Below are 14,986 nucleotides of genomic sequence, written 5' to 3' on the forward strand. Positions count from 1 at the left end.
TGAAAAATCACCAATCGAGAATTATACTGCTGTGGTTTAAAGGTCTGTTGCAAGGGCTAGCTGTGATTTTTTTATTTTATTTTGTGTATTTATTACTTTTGCCCCCTTTCATCTCTGCAACAGTCTCTGCCATGCCCGGCCTTTTTTTTTCAGTTAGTTTGCCCAAATTACCCATGTTTAATTTGTAAGGTTTATAACTGAAAAGGTGCCTTCTCTAAAGTGTATAGCATGGTTGACTGGTAGAGGTTGTGTTTGTAGGGGTAAGAATCTCCCTTAGGGATGTGTAGGTAAAAAAAAAAATTAAGAATTTCTAATAGTTTTCTTTCAGTTTTCTTTTATAAGATTTTATTTAGTTTTCTGTTTCATTTGAGGTTCTTCTATTTCAGGGGTCTCAAAGTCTCTCCTTGAGGGCTGAATCCAGTCGGGTTTTCAGGATTTCCCCAATGAATATGCATTGAAAGCAGTGCATGCACATAGATCTCATGCATATTCATTGGGGGAATCCTGAAAACCCGACTGGATTGCGGCTCTCAAGGAGGGACTTTGAGACCCCTGTTCTATTTTGTTTTGAAATTGAAAGTTTCATTTTTTTGCATTCGTTTGTTATGATTGTTGGCTATTCAAACCCAAAAAAAACCCCACTCGTAGCAATCGACCTCAGCACAGTCCAGTCGTATTCCCAATCTTTCCCTATAGGTGGATTCTCTGTTATAGTGACACACATAAAGCATATGAAGAAGCGCCCCCACCAATGTTCCACAACACCAACAGGCACTGGAAGGTTGTGAAACAGCCCTCCACATTTTTCATGGAGTCCAAATAGTCCTACATATCAAGAAGAACAAAGACTGAGTCAAGCCTGCTTTTAATGTAGTCCTGTTAACTACTCTCCAAAAATGGGACCATTCAAACTCAGTGGGCAGAACGCCAAAATCTTGATGTCACACAGACATCAAACAGACAGATGTTCTCGTAAAATAGTATAGAACATCAATATCTCTTTCCCTTCAACATTACATTAGTGATTTCTATTCCCTCATTACCTTGCGGTTCAAAGCAGATTACAAATGAATTGTCAAGACATTAGAATTGTGTTGGGAGTAGTTAGTACATTTCTTTAAGTTGCTAAGGATTATATCTGAATTGTCATGATATTAGAAGTACATAAAGAGTAGTTGCAGATGATGCTTGGGGTAGTTCTGACTGTGTTCGGTTTTATGTGTTTTTTTAATAGAAGGGTTTTTATTTCTTTTTTGAAGGTTTTGTAGGCTGTGGTCGAGGTCAATAGATTGTAGAGTTGGATGTCAAGTGTTGCAGCTCGAGTGGCTAGAAGGTTGTCATATAGTTTTTTTCGTTTGATGTTTTTGGTTGGAGGGTGTGTGAATGGTGTGTGGGTTCTCCTATGTCTGGTTAAGGTGGATTGAATTAGTCGATTGTTCTAATAGGCTGGGCTGTCTCCGTTTATTTCTCTAAATAGTAGGCAGTAAAATTTGAAGTGTACTCTCGATTGTATTGGGAGCCAGTGTGCAAAAGCATCCCACTTCCCAATCCTAACATCCCAAATCCCTTCAGTTGAGTCAAGTCTATTGAGTAGTCTAATGCAATTTATAAGCTGCATCCATTGAAAAGCAAAAGGGGTAAGGGTGGGAAATTTTTCCTGTGGCCTCTGAAAAAGAAAGCAGATGATCCCTGGTGGCTCTTTAGCTGTGGACCGGTTCCTGAAGAAGGGGCCTTCGGCCCTGAAACTGTGCCAGTTAGGACCTGTTTGGACCCAGGATTGATCTTCAAGAACTGCATTACGGTGAATCCTACTACCGTATGAACTTCCTTAAATATGACCCTTACACATCAAGCTAAGTACTCGGAGCTCAATTGACATTGAGTCTGTGACTTTTTTATGCCCCGGGTCTGCGGGTTTTGGCATTACAGGGGTACCACAATCCTTGTGAAATTATTGAACTTTTTGCACTTGATTATTAACACTTTATGGCACTTTTGTTGCACTATGCACACGTGAGCACTCCTATGATGGTGTGCGGCTGGCGTACTGAAAGTTGCCGGCTTATTTGGAAGCATTAGTTCTGCTTTTGTAGCGGTGCGTGGAGCTTACAACCTCACACTGTGGGTGATCACATTCACTGATCAAATTTATTTAAATTTATTGAATTAAAACTCAGTTGTTCTTTCACAAGACTTATGGAACCTCAGGCAAGCCCTACCTTTTGACTATTGTATCTTTTAAGGACCTTTTTCCTCTTTTGGGGATTTAAACATAACAATTAACAACAAGGCACAGAAGACTAAGGCAATATGGGAATAGTGAGATGTGTCTAGTTCAGTTATTCTGGATTAGCAGACACTTGGAGCCTGAAGCATGCCCAGGGAGTGGTCACTGTGTGCACAAGGAGAGAGTCAGTTGAACATCTATTAAGAGAACAGTGGTTTTGGAGTAACATTCTGAATGCTAGCTTGTCCTGAGGAGTCAGGTGAAGAGGTAGGTTTTTATTGCTTTTCTAAAGCTGAAAAGGCTATCAAGGGATTTGATGTTAGGAGGAAGTTGATTCCACTGCGTTGGTAATGGTCTGTTTAAAACTTGTTCTGCTGTTTCTTCTCTGGCACTACTGCTAATACAAACAAAAGAAAAGGCAAATAAATCTCTGTGCCAAACACCATAGGAAACAAAAAAGTAAATATGACCAAATCTTCAGGATGGGAGTGGCCTAAGGGACCTGGCCAATGAAAGTCTTAGGCCACTACCAGAGCATCCCAGGATGCACTGGGAGAGAGGTCTAAGATTCTGGTTGGCCTTAAGTGCTTAGGCCAATCTGGTCCTTGGGCCCCTCCCTGGTGCATCCCATAATGCACTGGGAAGGGGAAGGCTCACTATTCAGTAGAGACGGGCCTACCGACCGGAGGGAGTAAGCATCCCTCTGGCCGGCCAACTAAAGAAGGTACTAGTGGGGTCCGAGTGGGCTTGGGGGGGGTCAGGGTGCTAGAGGATGTCTCGGGTCTCCTGCCGATGATCTGTGTGTGGGGGGGGAGAAGGGGGGTTCTGGCAGGAGGGACTGGGCATCCCTCTTGCCAATGATCTTTGGGAGGGGGGTTTCCAGCTGGAGGGACTGGGCATCCCTCCTGTTGATGATCTGGGGGGGAGGGGTTGAGGGGTTCCAGCAGGAGGGATTGGGCATCCCTCCTGCTGGTGGATGTGTCAGTGAGGTGGCAGCAAGAGGAATTGGGCAATCATCCTGCTGCAGACATTCGGCGGTGGGTGGCTTCTGGGATTCCAGCAGGAGAGACTGGGCATCTCTCCTGCCGGTAGTCTTCACGATAGCTGCAGCCGCTAAACTGATTGCGGCAGGGAGATTCTCTTGACATGATCAGCTCAGTGACAACCTGATTCTCTAAGCGGCGCCTGTGACATGGGCGCTGGTTAGAGAATGTGCTGTTAGGTGGGCTTAGGCATCCGTCTGTGAGGACAGACATGATTCTATATAGGACGCCCATGTGCGATTCTCAAAAGCCGCTTAAGTGGCTTCTGAGACCAGGCGTCCTATACAGAATCCGGCCCATACTATTTCCCTAATAGTTATAAATGTATGAGTATGCTATGTGTATTTGCTTGTTTATTGATTGTGTATTATATTTTTTTATTTTTAAAATTTATATACTGTTTAAACTTAAACGGTTTACATATCGTTACATACATAATTCAGTAAGAGAAATATTGTGTACACTGTCTAGAGTATGGTATATATAAAGTATATAATATGCACTATTTTCCAGTTGCATGTGTTATTTTTTGCATTTCTTTTAGTAAATACAGTAAGTGTTCTTAACCTGTACTTTACTGATTGGCCTACAAAGTCTGGAAAATGCCGTTTTGAAACTGGAACTCTTCTATCATATTGTATTTATTTTAGATCTTTGTGTCTTTCTCAGGCCCTTAATAATGAGAAGCCAAGTGGTATCCATGTGTTTGCCATTCTCCTGCATACACACCTCGCCGGTCAAGCCATAAAGACCAGACATTTCCGCAAGGGAGAAGAACAAAAACTGCTTGCCTACGACAATGAGTTTGATTTTAACTTCCAGGAATATCAGTTACTAAAAGAAGAAAGGACAATTCTACCTGTAGGTTCTCTTCAGTATACATTTCATTTCACATACCTGACCTATTAAGAAAGCCCACAACAACAAATAAGGTTTTTTTTAATTTTAATTAATTTTTTTATATACCACTTATATCCTAAGTGGTTTTACATTCAGGTACTTTATCATATTTCCCTATCTGTCCCGGTGGGCTCAAACTCTATCAAGTGTACCTGGGGCAATGAGGGATTAAATGTCTTGCCCAGGGTCACAAGGAGCAGCGAGGGATTTGAACCCACAACCTCAGGGTGCTGAGATTGTAGCTCTAACCACTGCATCACACACTCCCCTTGTTATTCAGAGTGCTTGTTATAAAAATATTTTCTTTATGGAAGCTTTGCAACACGCTTTTTTTAATTAGGTAGAATTTGTTAGGAAAATTATGCATATGGACTTAAAAAGTACAAAGAATTTGTGCAGGACTGGCTCAAGGGACCTGGGCCAACTTTCGGTTTGGGTCCCTCCTGGCTCTCAGGCTCTCACCCCCATTTGCCTTTAAAAGTAGTTATCCCCTGCTGTGCACCAGCCCCGATATCTTCTCTCTGACACCCTTTGATGTAGCTGCCTGTTTCCGCAGGCGTATGGCAGAGGGAAGATGCTGGATATGTGCGAGTAGCATTACATGAAATACTGCCGGAGCTCAGGATGGGAAAGTCACCTTTAAAGGTAGATAGGGAGAAAGCGACATGAGAAAGGGGGGTTGCGAGAGATGTGGGACACCTAGCCAGATAGCCAGAGGAGCAGATTTTGCTGCTGCAGGGAAGCAGGTGAGGGAGGCAATCAGTGCCCGAGAGGCTTGGCGCCCTAAGGTACTGCCTCACCTGGTTTATGCCTTAAGCCAGCCCTGTATTTGTGTTATTTTTTATGACTCAACCCAAAATGTTATCTGATAGGGGGGAGGGGGAGTAATACTAGGGGAATTATTACTACTGCTAGTTATCATTTCTATAGTACTACTAGATATGCGCAGCGGTGTACATCAAAACATAGAAGAGACATCCCTGCTCAAAAGAGCTTACAATCTAGTCAAGACAAACTGGATAAGAAGGTGCATCTATACACAGTGCTCAGGTGGGAGAAATATTATGACAGATGCAGGACCAGCAATCTCTATTGAATGGGAGGGAGGGGGGGAAGCCATGGCCTTTATTATCTGGGGGCCCAGATCCCTGTCAATCCACCCCTGCACTCCAATGCCTGATCACAAAACCAATCACCTCTGAGAAACTCTTCAAAGTAGCGATCATCTAGTGGTTTGGTTTGATATTACAGCTAAAGTGGAGGGTGACCACACAAAACCCACCAAAACCCTACCCTACTTCCAAATAGGTGCCACCTGCAGCCATAAGGGCTATTAGGGTGGTAGACAAGTGGGTATAGCAGGTTTGGGGGGCATTTTGGAGGGCTCAGCATAAATTATAAGGGGGGTATGGTGAGATGTACATCTATATGGCCAGTCCATTCCAATATTGACCCCTCCCATGTCTAAAGGGTGCTGATTTGGACGTTTCTAACTAGGATGTTTTTGTGGTTGAAAATGATAAATAACTTTAGATGTAGCCAGATTTAAAAAAAAATATGGATGTTCTGTTTAAAAATGAATGTTTCTCCACTCCTGAATTTGGACATTTAGCGGCAAATGTCCAAATTCGGACTTAGACGTGCTATCGAAATTGCCCATTTATGTCTACTTACATCTTGCCATCTCTTTCTCTTGCTCTCCTATTTCACTTCCTCTTATTTCCAGTCTCTCATTAACTCTATCCGCTTTCTTTCCCCCATCCAGCATTTGACTCTTTCTTTCCCACTTCTGTCCAGCATCTGCCCCTCCTTGCTCTTCCCCTGCCATCCAATATCTCATCCCTCTCCTCTTTCCCCCCTTTCTCCAGCATCTGCCCCCCTGCTCTCTTTCTCTCCCTTCTACCCAGCATCTGCCTCCTCTATCCCCTTCCACATCCAGCATCTGCCTTCTCTCTTCCCCTTCCATTCAGCATTTACCCTGTCTCTCCCTCTCATGCAGTGCCTATCCCCTTCCTCCTTATCCAGCGTCTGTCCCCCTTTCTCCTCCTCATCCAGCATCTGTCTCCTTTCTCCTCCCCACATCCAGCATCTATCCCCTTTCTTTCTCTTCCCACATGCAGCATCTCCCTGTTCCCCCCCTCCACTATTTGTCCCCTCTCTCCCACTCATCCAATGTCTGTTCTTCCTCTCCTCCCCTATATCCAGAATCTGCTCCCTTTTTTCCCTCTCCCACATCTAACATCTGTCCCTTTCTGAACAAAGAAAAACAAACCATGGAGCCACACTGTTCTCCCTTGCAGCTGCTGGCTCTGCCCTGGAACTAGAAATGATGTCGAAGATGATGGGAATAGAAGCCACAAGGAGGAACAGTGCGGCCCCATGGATTGTTTGTTTTTCGATGTTCTGCAGAAGCAGGGGCGGCATTGTGACAGTGGATTTTGGGGGGGGTGCCACAGCACTTGTGACTCCCCCCCCCGTTCCAACGCCTATGCTTGGCTGTCCTTCAGAGCTTCCTTGTATTCACACTGCAGCCTTTTGCATGGAAAAAGTTGGAGACCACTGCACTACGATATGTCCATCATCCTTTCTGTGAAGAAATACTTCTCTATATTAATGTTTGTTCGACTCCATCTGATTCCTTGTTTTTGAACTTCCTGCTCCTGAAATAATGCTTGCCTTTTGTGTTTTTCTATCCTAAAGGTATTGTAATACCTAATGGTTAGAGGGGGTTGCAAATAAGGGAAGCTAGGGTTCAAACTCTGCTTCTTCCATTGACCATGGGCAAGCCACTTCACCCTTAATATCTTAAGGATTGTAAATCCATTTGGACAGGGTAAAAAAAAAAAATCTCTTATGTACCTGAATGTATCTTGCAACTAACTTATATTTGGAAAAGGAAAGTAAATGATCTTTTTTTATGTATAAATCTTTATTCATTTTATTTATTTATTCATTTTAATATCTTTATTCATTTTAAAGTAAAAAATAAGTGCAACATATTTTACAGACATTTTACACTTTACCAACACTTAGGACTCCTTTTACAAAGGTGCGTTAGGGCCTTAACGCGCGGAATATCACGTGCTAAAATGCCGCATGTGTTAGCCGCTACCGCCTCCTCTTGAGCAGGCGGTAGTTTTTTGGGTAGCGCGCGCTAATCCGGTGCGTGCGCTAAAGACACTAGCGCATCTTTGTAAAAGGAGCCCTTAAATTCTGTCAAATTATATTTATGACAAATACATATATCAACCTCCTCCTTTATACATACTCAACAATTGCACTCTAAATAAAAAGAACTCCCCACCCCCTCCCACCCACCCTCCCTAGACGTGCATGATCAAAGGGCAAAATCAACAATCACTCCTTGCAGAATTCTGTCAATGGCTTCCAAGAATCCATAAATTTCTTATAATGTCCCTGTTGTATGGCCATCATACGCTCCATTTTAAAAGTATAACAAAGAGATTTCCACCAGAAAGTGTAATTTAATCTATCACAGTTCTTCCAATACCTCAAAATAAGTTGTATGGCAACCCCTGTCATTATAAAGAGAAGTTTGTTATTTCGAGCAGTTATTTGACTTTTAGCCCTCATTAACGTACCAAATAAGATGGTATCGTTGACAGCTTCAGATGTTATAGCCAGTCCTATTAGAGCAACAAGCAGGTCTCTGGAGTAGCCTAGTGGTTGGTGCAGTGAACTGCAGACAAGGGGACCCAGACCTATATTCAAAACTCCAAACACCTAGGGGATATACTCACTTGTTTCCTAATTAAAAGGAATTAAATTTCAATGTAATTGTATCTTATCATCATATACTGTGTTCAACTCAAAGGATACCATAAGGAAAGGAGGAAAGAGCCTCAGACTCCCATCCTTTCACTACTCATTAGCTTTCAAGCAGGCTATATTTATGAGCTACCTCATTGGCTCAAAAACCTCCTCCCAATGATATTCTATTAATTTTATAGTTTTTTAACCAAATAATTAATTTTATAATTTTTAATGAATATTTTTAAAGTTAATAATAAGTTATTTTACAATTTTTAAATAAGTGTTTATGTTAAAAAAAACTCCTCAGAGCTAAACACTACATTGTGATTGTGGAGTTTGACCCAGACCTATATCCCACTGTAACTACTACACTTGTGGTGGAAAGTGTGAGCCCTTCAAATACCACCCAAAACCTACTGTTTTACAGTATACAGTTAGGTACGGTATGTTTTAGTTGAGTTTTGTAAGGCTCCATATACAATGTGAGGAAGTTATGGCGAGATGTGTTGCTGGGGCCTTTTATGTAAAGTTCATTGCAGTGCTCCCTAGGGTGTCCTGCTACTTTGCTGGGATGTCCAGTATGCTACGAATGGTGGCCCTTCCTATGTTCCGATGGCTGGTTTTTGTGCATTTTTCATTTGTAGTTTTTTTTTTCTTCCAAAAATGGTTCAAAATGCTGGACTCACTGAGGACAAACAAGTCTAGGAAATGTCCATTTTCAAATGAAAAAAGGTGACGTCTTTTCTGGTTTGAAAATGGCCATTGCCTCTGCTGGATTTGGGGGCGTTTCCCCCCAAGTGTCCAAAATTGAATTTAGACTTCATAGCAAAAATGCCCCTTATAGTAACGTTGTAGATGATGTATTGCCTTTCCAGTCTGCCCAACAAAATAAACTCGTGGAGGGGCATCGAAAGGAAACATCGAAAGGAACATCTAAGTCCGTTTTCATCTAAGTCGCAAGTCGTCCAAAGTAAAAAACAGCTTAGGACACATTTTTGAAATATAAGTCCAAATTTTTTTTCCCTTTTGAAAATCGTCTAAGTATACATCCTGCTGATCTGATGGTGCAAGTCGCTAAATCGTCCATCTTTATACCACATTTTCGTTCTACTTTTTGTCCAAGTCAAAAACGCCTAGAACAAGCCCTGTTGGACATGGGAGGGGTCTGCAAAGTGATGGACTGAACACCCAGACATGGCACCTAAATAGTGGGGTACCTTACAGGGCACTGCTGTGAACTTCACAAAAAGGGTGCCATGCCATCATCTCACTACAGCTCCATTATAGGTCATAGTGAGCCCCCCAAACCACCTTCAGAATCCCCTAGACCCACTTATCTACCACCCTAATAGCCCTTATGGCTGCAGGAGCCACTTATATGCCAGTACAAAAGAGTTTTGGGGGTGTATAGGGGAGTGCACATGTTTCAGTATCAATGCAGGGATTACAGGGGCTTATGGGCATGGGGCCTTCTCTTCATGGGTCCCTAACCCACCCCCAAGATGGCTTAAGATGCCTCTGTACAGGACAACTGGAGGCTGAATTTTAAAGGTGTGATTATGATTTTTATGGTGTTGGAGGGGGGTCGGTGATCACTGGGGTAGTGTGTGGGGGTCTGTATTATGTGTTTGCAGTGCTTATCTGGTGACTTTAGGTGTTTTTTTTTGTGACTTAGACCATGTTTTAAATGGTCTAAGTCGCAACGTCCAAGTTCCGTCGATCCTATGCTGTATAACTTTCGGTTATACATTCAGTACGACTAAGTCTAAGCTGGCCCACATCCCGCCCAAATCCCGCCCTCGACACTCCTCCTGAAACGCCCTGTTTAGCTATGGTCATTCAGTGGCACTATGAAGGCCTAGGTCATTTAGAAATACGTCCAAAACCCGGTTTGATTATCGGCACTTGGACGTCTTTCGTTTATGATCGTCCAAGTGCTGACTTAGGCTGGTTTTTGGATGTTTTTCTTTCGATTATGAGCCCCATAGCATAAGATATGATGAGATACAACATAAATAATAAACAATGGATAAAAGTCCTCTTTTGTTATCAAACTAGCTGCCTTTAGGGACTTTTAAAACGCAATTGCCTCCAATATGTGTCATATAATTTGCAACTGAGCTCTCAGATCCCTGCACTGATTAGTCATTGATTTCTTAAATCAGCTTAAGCAGGTACTGGATATCTTTCATTGAGCTCTGTGTGTACTATTTGTTTTTTTAAATTTAAACTACTCGTGCTTGCAACACCTTAAAGTGCGTAGTGCGATAAATATGAAAATGTGAAAAGAACTAGCACTTATCTTGTTTTTTATGACGGTTCTTCTAAAGTTTTATTCTTGGCCCAACGGGACCTGTTTCGCCAAATTATTGGCTTCTTCAGGGGTCTGCGTTTTTATGAACAGTTAGGCTTCCATTCTGAAGCGCCATTTTTTTAAAGAAAATAAGGGGGGGTAGGGGGGGTATTTTTTGATTATAATAGAAGAATATATTTTTCATAATTATATAAGGAAGGGGGATATTATTATATTTTATAAGGGTTATTTATAAGAGGTCAAATGTATTTGAAAGTGAAATTGATATTTGTATTTATTGTACTTGATTTAAGATATGAAATGAATAAAGTATTTTTTTTTTTAAAAAGTATCCTCCCACCCACCCTGGATGTGTATGATCTATGATCAAAGGGCAGAATCAACAATCACTCCTTACAGAATTTTGTCAATGGCTCCCAAACATCCATAAATTTCCTATAATGTCCCTGTTGTATGGCCATCATACGTTCCATTTTTAAACACGTCTTTAAAGGAGAAATAAAGATCTCAGACTCCCTTCAGACTCACTCATAACTAGCTATGCCAGCCTATTGAATGGGATATCCTCAATCATCGGTCAAAAAAACCCTCCTTATAATGCTAATGGTCATAAATATATCATTTATCAAAACAGCGTGACTTATCTTAAAGGGTCCTGATCCCTTTAAGATAAGAGATGTGCATCATTTATACAGATTAGTACTTAGGCACACAACTGTTCGTGCATACTCCATAGAATTACTCTTTATGTACTGTTCTCTTGCATTTTTCTGCATTACATGCATGGCACTACGTAATTTTTTATTTTTGCAAACTCTTAACTAACTTTCAGATTTTCTTAAAACATCATTATTTTCTAGTCCACATGGACTGTCCATCCTTCTGCAGAGTTTAGTGCCAACTTCAATAACATACACCTTTCGTGCTAAAGGATTAGACGTGTCTTCCCAAAGCGGCTACAAAAGAAACAAACGGAGAACAAAAATCTGTATTTATGTACCAGAGAAAGATGTATGATTAGCTGTTCTAATCAAATGGCTTTTCCTGTGTCATTCCTCTCTATGTCAACTTGAGAAGTTTGAATTTGTTTCTTAAGTAAGACTGCAGTATCCTTATTGTCTTTAACAAAGCTTATCTTAAGAAGAATACTGTAAATATGAAACTAATATTATAAGAAAAAAGAACAGTGTCAAAGAATCACTTCAGCCTTTTAATTTTGTTCTTTTTATTCCAGGGTGATAATTTAGTCACTGAATGTCGTTACAACACCAGAGATCGAAACAGGATGACATGGGTAAGAGTGCAGAGTTTCTATTTCTTGACAGTTTTAATGCATTTGAATTTACACAGAAAATTCGTATTGACTTTTTCTAGACTGGGTTTTTTAAAAATAAAAAAATTTCCCTGTATTAATGAAGTAACTTAACATACATTTACTGGTAGAGGTGTAGTTAGGACTGAATCTGCTGGTGAGAAAAATTCAAAGAGATTCCCCTTTGACACCATAATTTTCAGGATAGTGGGCACTGGTATCGGGCGAGGGAGGGGAGGGGGAGGCATGTTTCACAATGCTGACATATTGCAGTTAGAAAAAAAAAACAACACATTTTTTTCCTACCCTTATTGTCTGAACATTGCTTTTGTCCTAATGTCTCTCTTCTGCCTTTCCCAACATTTCTTCTCTATTTCTATCATCCATTGTGTGTCCCAGTCCATCCAGTGCAGGGTGTCCCCTCTGTATCTCTGTCCTATCCTCTTCCCATGTTCAGCATCTCTCCTATGTATCCCTATCTTACTCTGTACAGCATGCCCCTCTGTGTCTTTATCTCTTCCTTTGTGTCCATTATTGCCCTTGTTCCTTGCTCCATTCACTGCCAACATCTCTTTGTCCAGATTATCTCCTCTCTTCCCTTCCTCCTGCAACCCCACCCATGACCACCCTACCACCTCTTTCTCCTCCCCCCTGTTGGCCCAGTGTCTCACACTCTCTCTCTCTTCCCTCTGCCCCTGCAGTCCAGCCCCCTCTCTCCCCCTCTCCTTTAACTAAGCCTTTCTCTCTCTCTTTCTTCTCTTTTCGTTGCTTGCCCTTACCCAAGGTCTAGTATGTTTAGTATCTCTCGCTCTGTCTTCCCCTTTCACTTTGTTCCAGGTCCCATGCCTGGGTCCTGCATCTGTCTAGCTCTCCCTTCCCACTCCCCACTAGTCCTCCAAATACCACAATGTGTTATTGGTACACAACTCAGTGAAAGCGGCTGGCAGAACCTGTCTTCTGCATGTCCTACCTAATGGAAGTTATATCATTGAGGTGGGATTTGCAGAGAAATAGATAGAGAGAGGCGCCTTTCACAAGGCCTGGACTGGCAACATACTGTGGTACTTGGAGGACTGGTGGAGTGGGAGTGGCGGGCCAGACACATGCTGGACCCAAATACTGGAGGGAGGGAGGGAGGATATGAAGAGAAAGCTACGATTTGGTGGCCCTGGACATTTTGCTGGGTATGCTCAATAGTAGCTACGCCCCTGTTTACTGATCAACACTCATAAATAAAAAGTAGTATTTTGTTTACTGTCAGCATTAAGTGAACAGATAATGGGTTTGGTTTTTTTTAACATATAGATTGAAATACCTGCTGTACCTGAATGTAACTCAAGTTGCAATTGATAAAGGTATGAACCAAATTCAAATACATTAAAAAAAAGATATATAGATAAAATATCAATTTCAGGGGAGAAGTTATCGATGTGGGCTACCATTATTAGTGATTAGGTCTCATTGCATTAAATGGGACCTGTGCTAAAATATCATTAATTAGTGGTAAAATACATTTTAATGGTAGTCCACATTGACAACTAGGCTCCTTTGCTGTGGAGGAACCAGAACCAAGAGCATACTGGGGGTGGAGACAAAGTTACACAGATAGTAACCATTGCACTAATGGTATGAGTGGTCCACAAACAGCAGTCCTATCTTTACATGGATAGCTTACTCGTTTAAAGTTAGGATTGAAATGATTAAATGTTGGGACATACCGGTCCCATTATTTAACTTGGGGAGGCAGTGCAGCTGCCCGGCAATCCCAGATATTCAGTGCTGGGGACTCTGAAATTTAATATCTGGGGCAAGCCGGCCAAGCCAATTTTTATTAGCTGTTTCTTCTTTACTAATACATGCATCACATCCAGCCCATTATTGGCATGGAAAACATCATTGTTTCAGCATTGAGAGGACTAATTTTATACTGGGAAACAAAATAAATTCAAAAAAAGCACCTAGAAACAGAGAAAAATGATGGCAGAAAAAAACATATGGTCCATTAAGTCCTCTCCATTTGAGATCTCATGTTTATGTTTATGAATATTTGACATCCCGCTCCAGCATATCACAGATCTAAGCGGTTACAAACAAAATTAGGTACTATCTGTCCCGAAGGCTCACAATCCAGTACCTCAGTAACAACTATTGAAATAGTAAAGACATCACAGAAGTCCTAGAATGATGAGGGAAGGGTACGATTCACATTATACAAAAGAACAATTAAAAGAATAAAATTAAAATAAATAAATAAAACCCTTAGAGTCCCAATACAGAATAGAAGTCCAGTAGGCTCTAATCTCCGGCTGAAGTTGATCATTGGATCCCAATCCCAATCATGTGTTTGCTGTCTTGTATTCAGATACAGTCTACGTCTCCACCTCCTCCAACGGGCACCTTGATGCCTAAATGTTGGCACACTCCATGTAAAATGACCTCCTGTGTGTGAGTCTGCTTGGCAAATTTTGGAGAACAAACCTTGAAAAAATAGCACCCGAAAACTACAGTTAATTTGACAAACTAGTGTGTATGGAAGACAAATGACTAAACTCCATGTCAAAGGTGTAGCTTAGAATGAAATGTGCTCAGTTCCCACCCAACACATAGCTGGTATGTTAGTATCTCGGTGGGAACTCCACTGGATTTTATGGCGTTGCCTTTGACTACCCAGCAGCAGATGTCACACAGATTTCTACAGTAGTCTGTCACTCTGGAAATATATAGGGTATGGCTTTTTTATTTTCAAGCAATACACTATTAGGGGCATTTTCAAAACACTAAGATGTCCAAAAGGCAGCATAAATCGGCATTTGGACATCATAATCACCAGGACATCCGAGTGCCGATTTTCAAAACCATCTTTCTGGACATCTTGTGAGGCGTCCCAGCCACTGTGCACCCAAAACTATAGGGGGTGTATTGGAAGTGTGTTCTGGGTGGGCTTTGGGTAGGCTTAGACTTTGACATCTTGCGGTAATCAACCCTTTCCCAAGACATCCTGGACGGAACTTAGAGGTTCTGATCAAGACCTGTTTTAAAAGCGTCAAATGCCAAAAAGGTACCCAAACTGACCAGATGACTACTAGAGGGATAAAGTTATGACCCCCCTCGACACTCCCCCAGTATCACTGATCCCCCTCCCAACCCTCCAACCTCCCCCCCCAAATCTGAATGAAACAGTACACACCTGTCTCTGGAACAGCAGCATCTAGTATGGAAAGTCCTAATAGAGCATCACACAGGTGTCTGCTAAGTAGGCTAGTGAGCCATAGAAAGGAGGACCCAGGCCCATAAACCACTCTAACCACTACATTTATGGTGGAAAGTGTGAGACCACCAAAATCCTACTATACTGCCATATAGGTACCACCTGCAGCAATAAGAGCCATTGGGGTGGTAGTCAGGTGGGTATAGTA

At 41.7% G+C, this 14,986-nt stretch overlaps 1 protein-coding gene across 3 annotated transcripts in view; it reads left to right on the forward strand.

The window, feature by feature from the left end:
- Positions 1 to 14,986, forward strand: part of MOXD1 (monooxygenase DBH like 1) — a 200,284-nt gene that overhangs the window by 173,729 nt on the left and 11,569 nt on the right. For all 3 annotated transcript variants that reach the window (XM_033939629.1, XM_033939630.1, XM_033939631.1), the window contains 2 exons: positions 3,940 to 4,131; positions 11,493 to 11,552. In XM_033939629.1, the coding sequence (XP_033795520.1) occupies positions 3,940 to 4,131; positions 11,493 to 11,552 (252 nt within the window). The remainder of the gene's footprint in view (positions 1 to 3,939; positions 4,132 to 11,492; positions 11,553 to 14,986) is intronic.

The sequence above is a fragment of the Geotrypetes seraphini genome, chromosome 3 (genome assembly GCF_902459505.1).
Source record: "Geotrypetes seraphini chromosome 3, aGeoSer1.1, whole genome shotgun sequence".
NCBI lineage: Eukaryota > Metazoa > Chordata > Amphibia > Gymnophiona > Dermophiidae > Geotrypetes > Geotrypetes seraphini.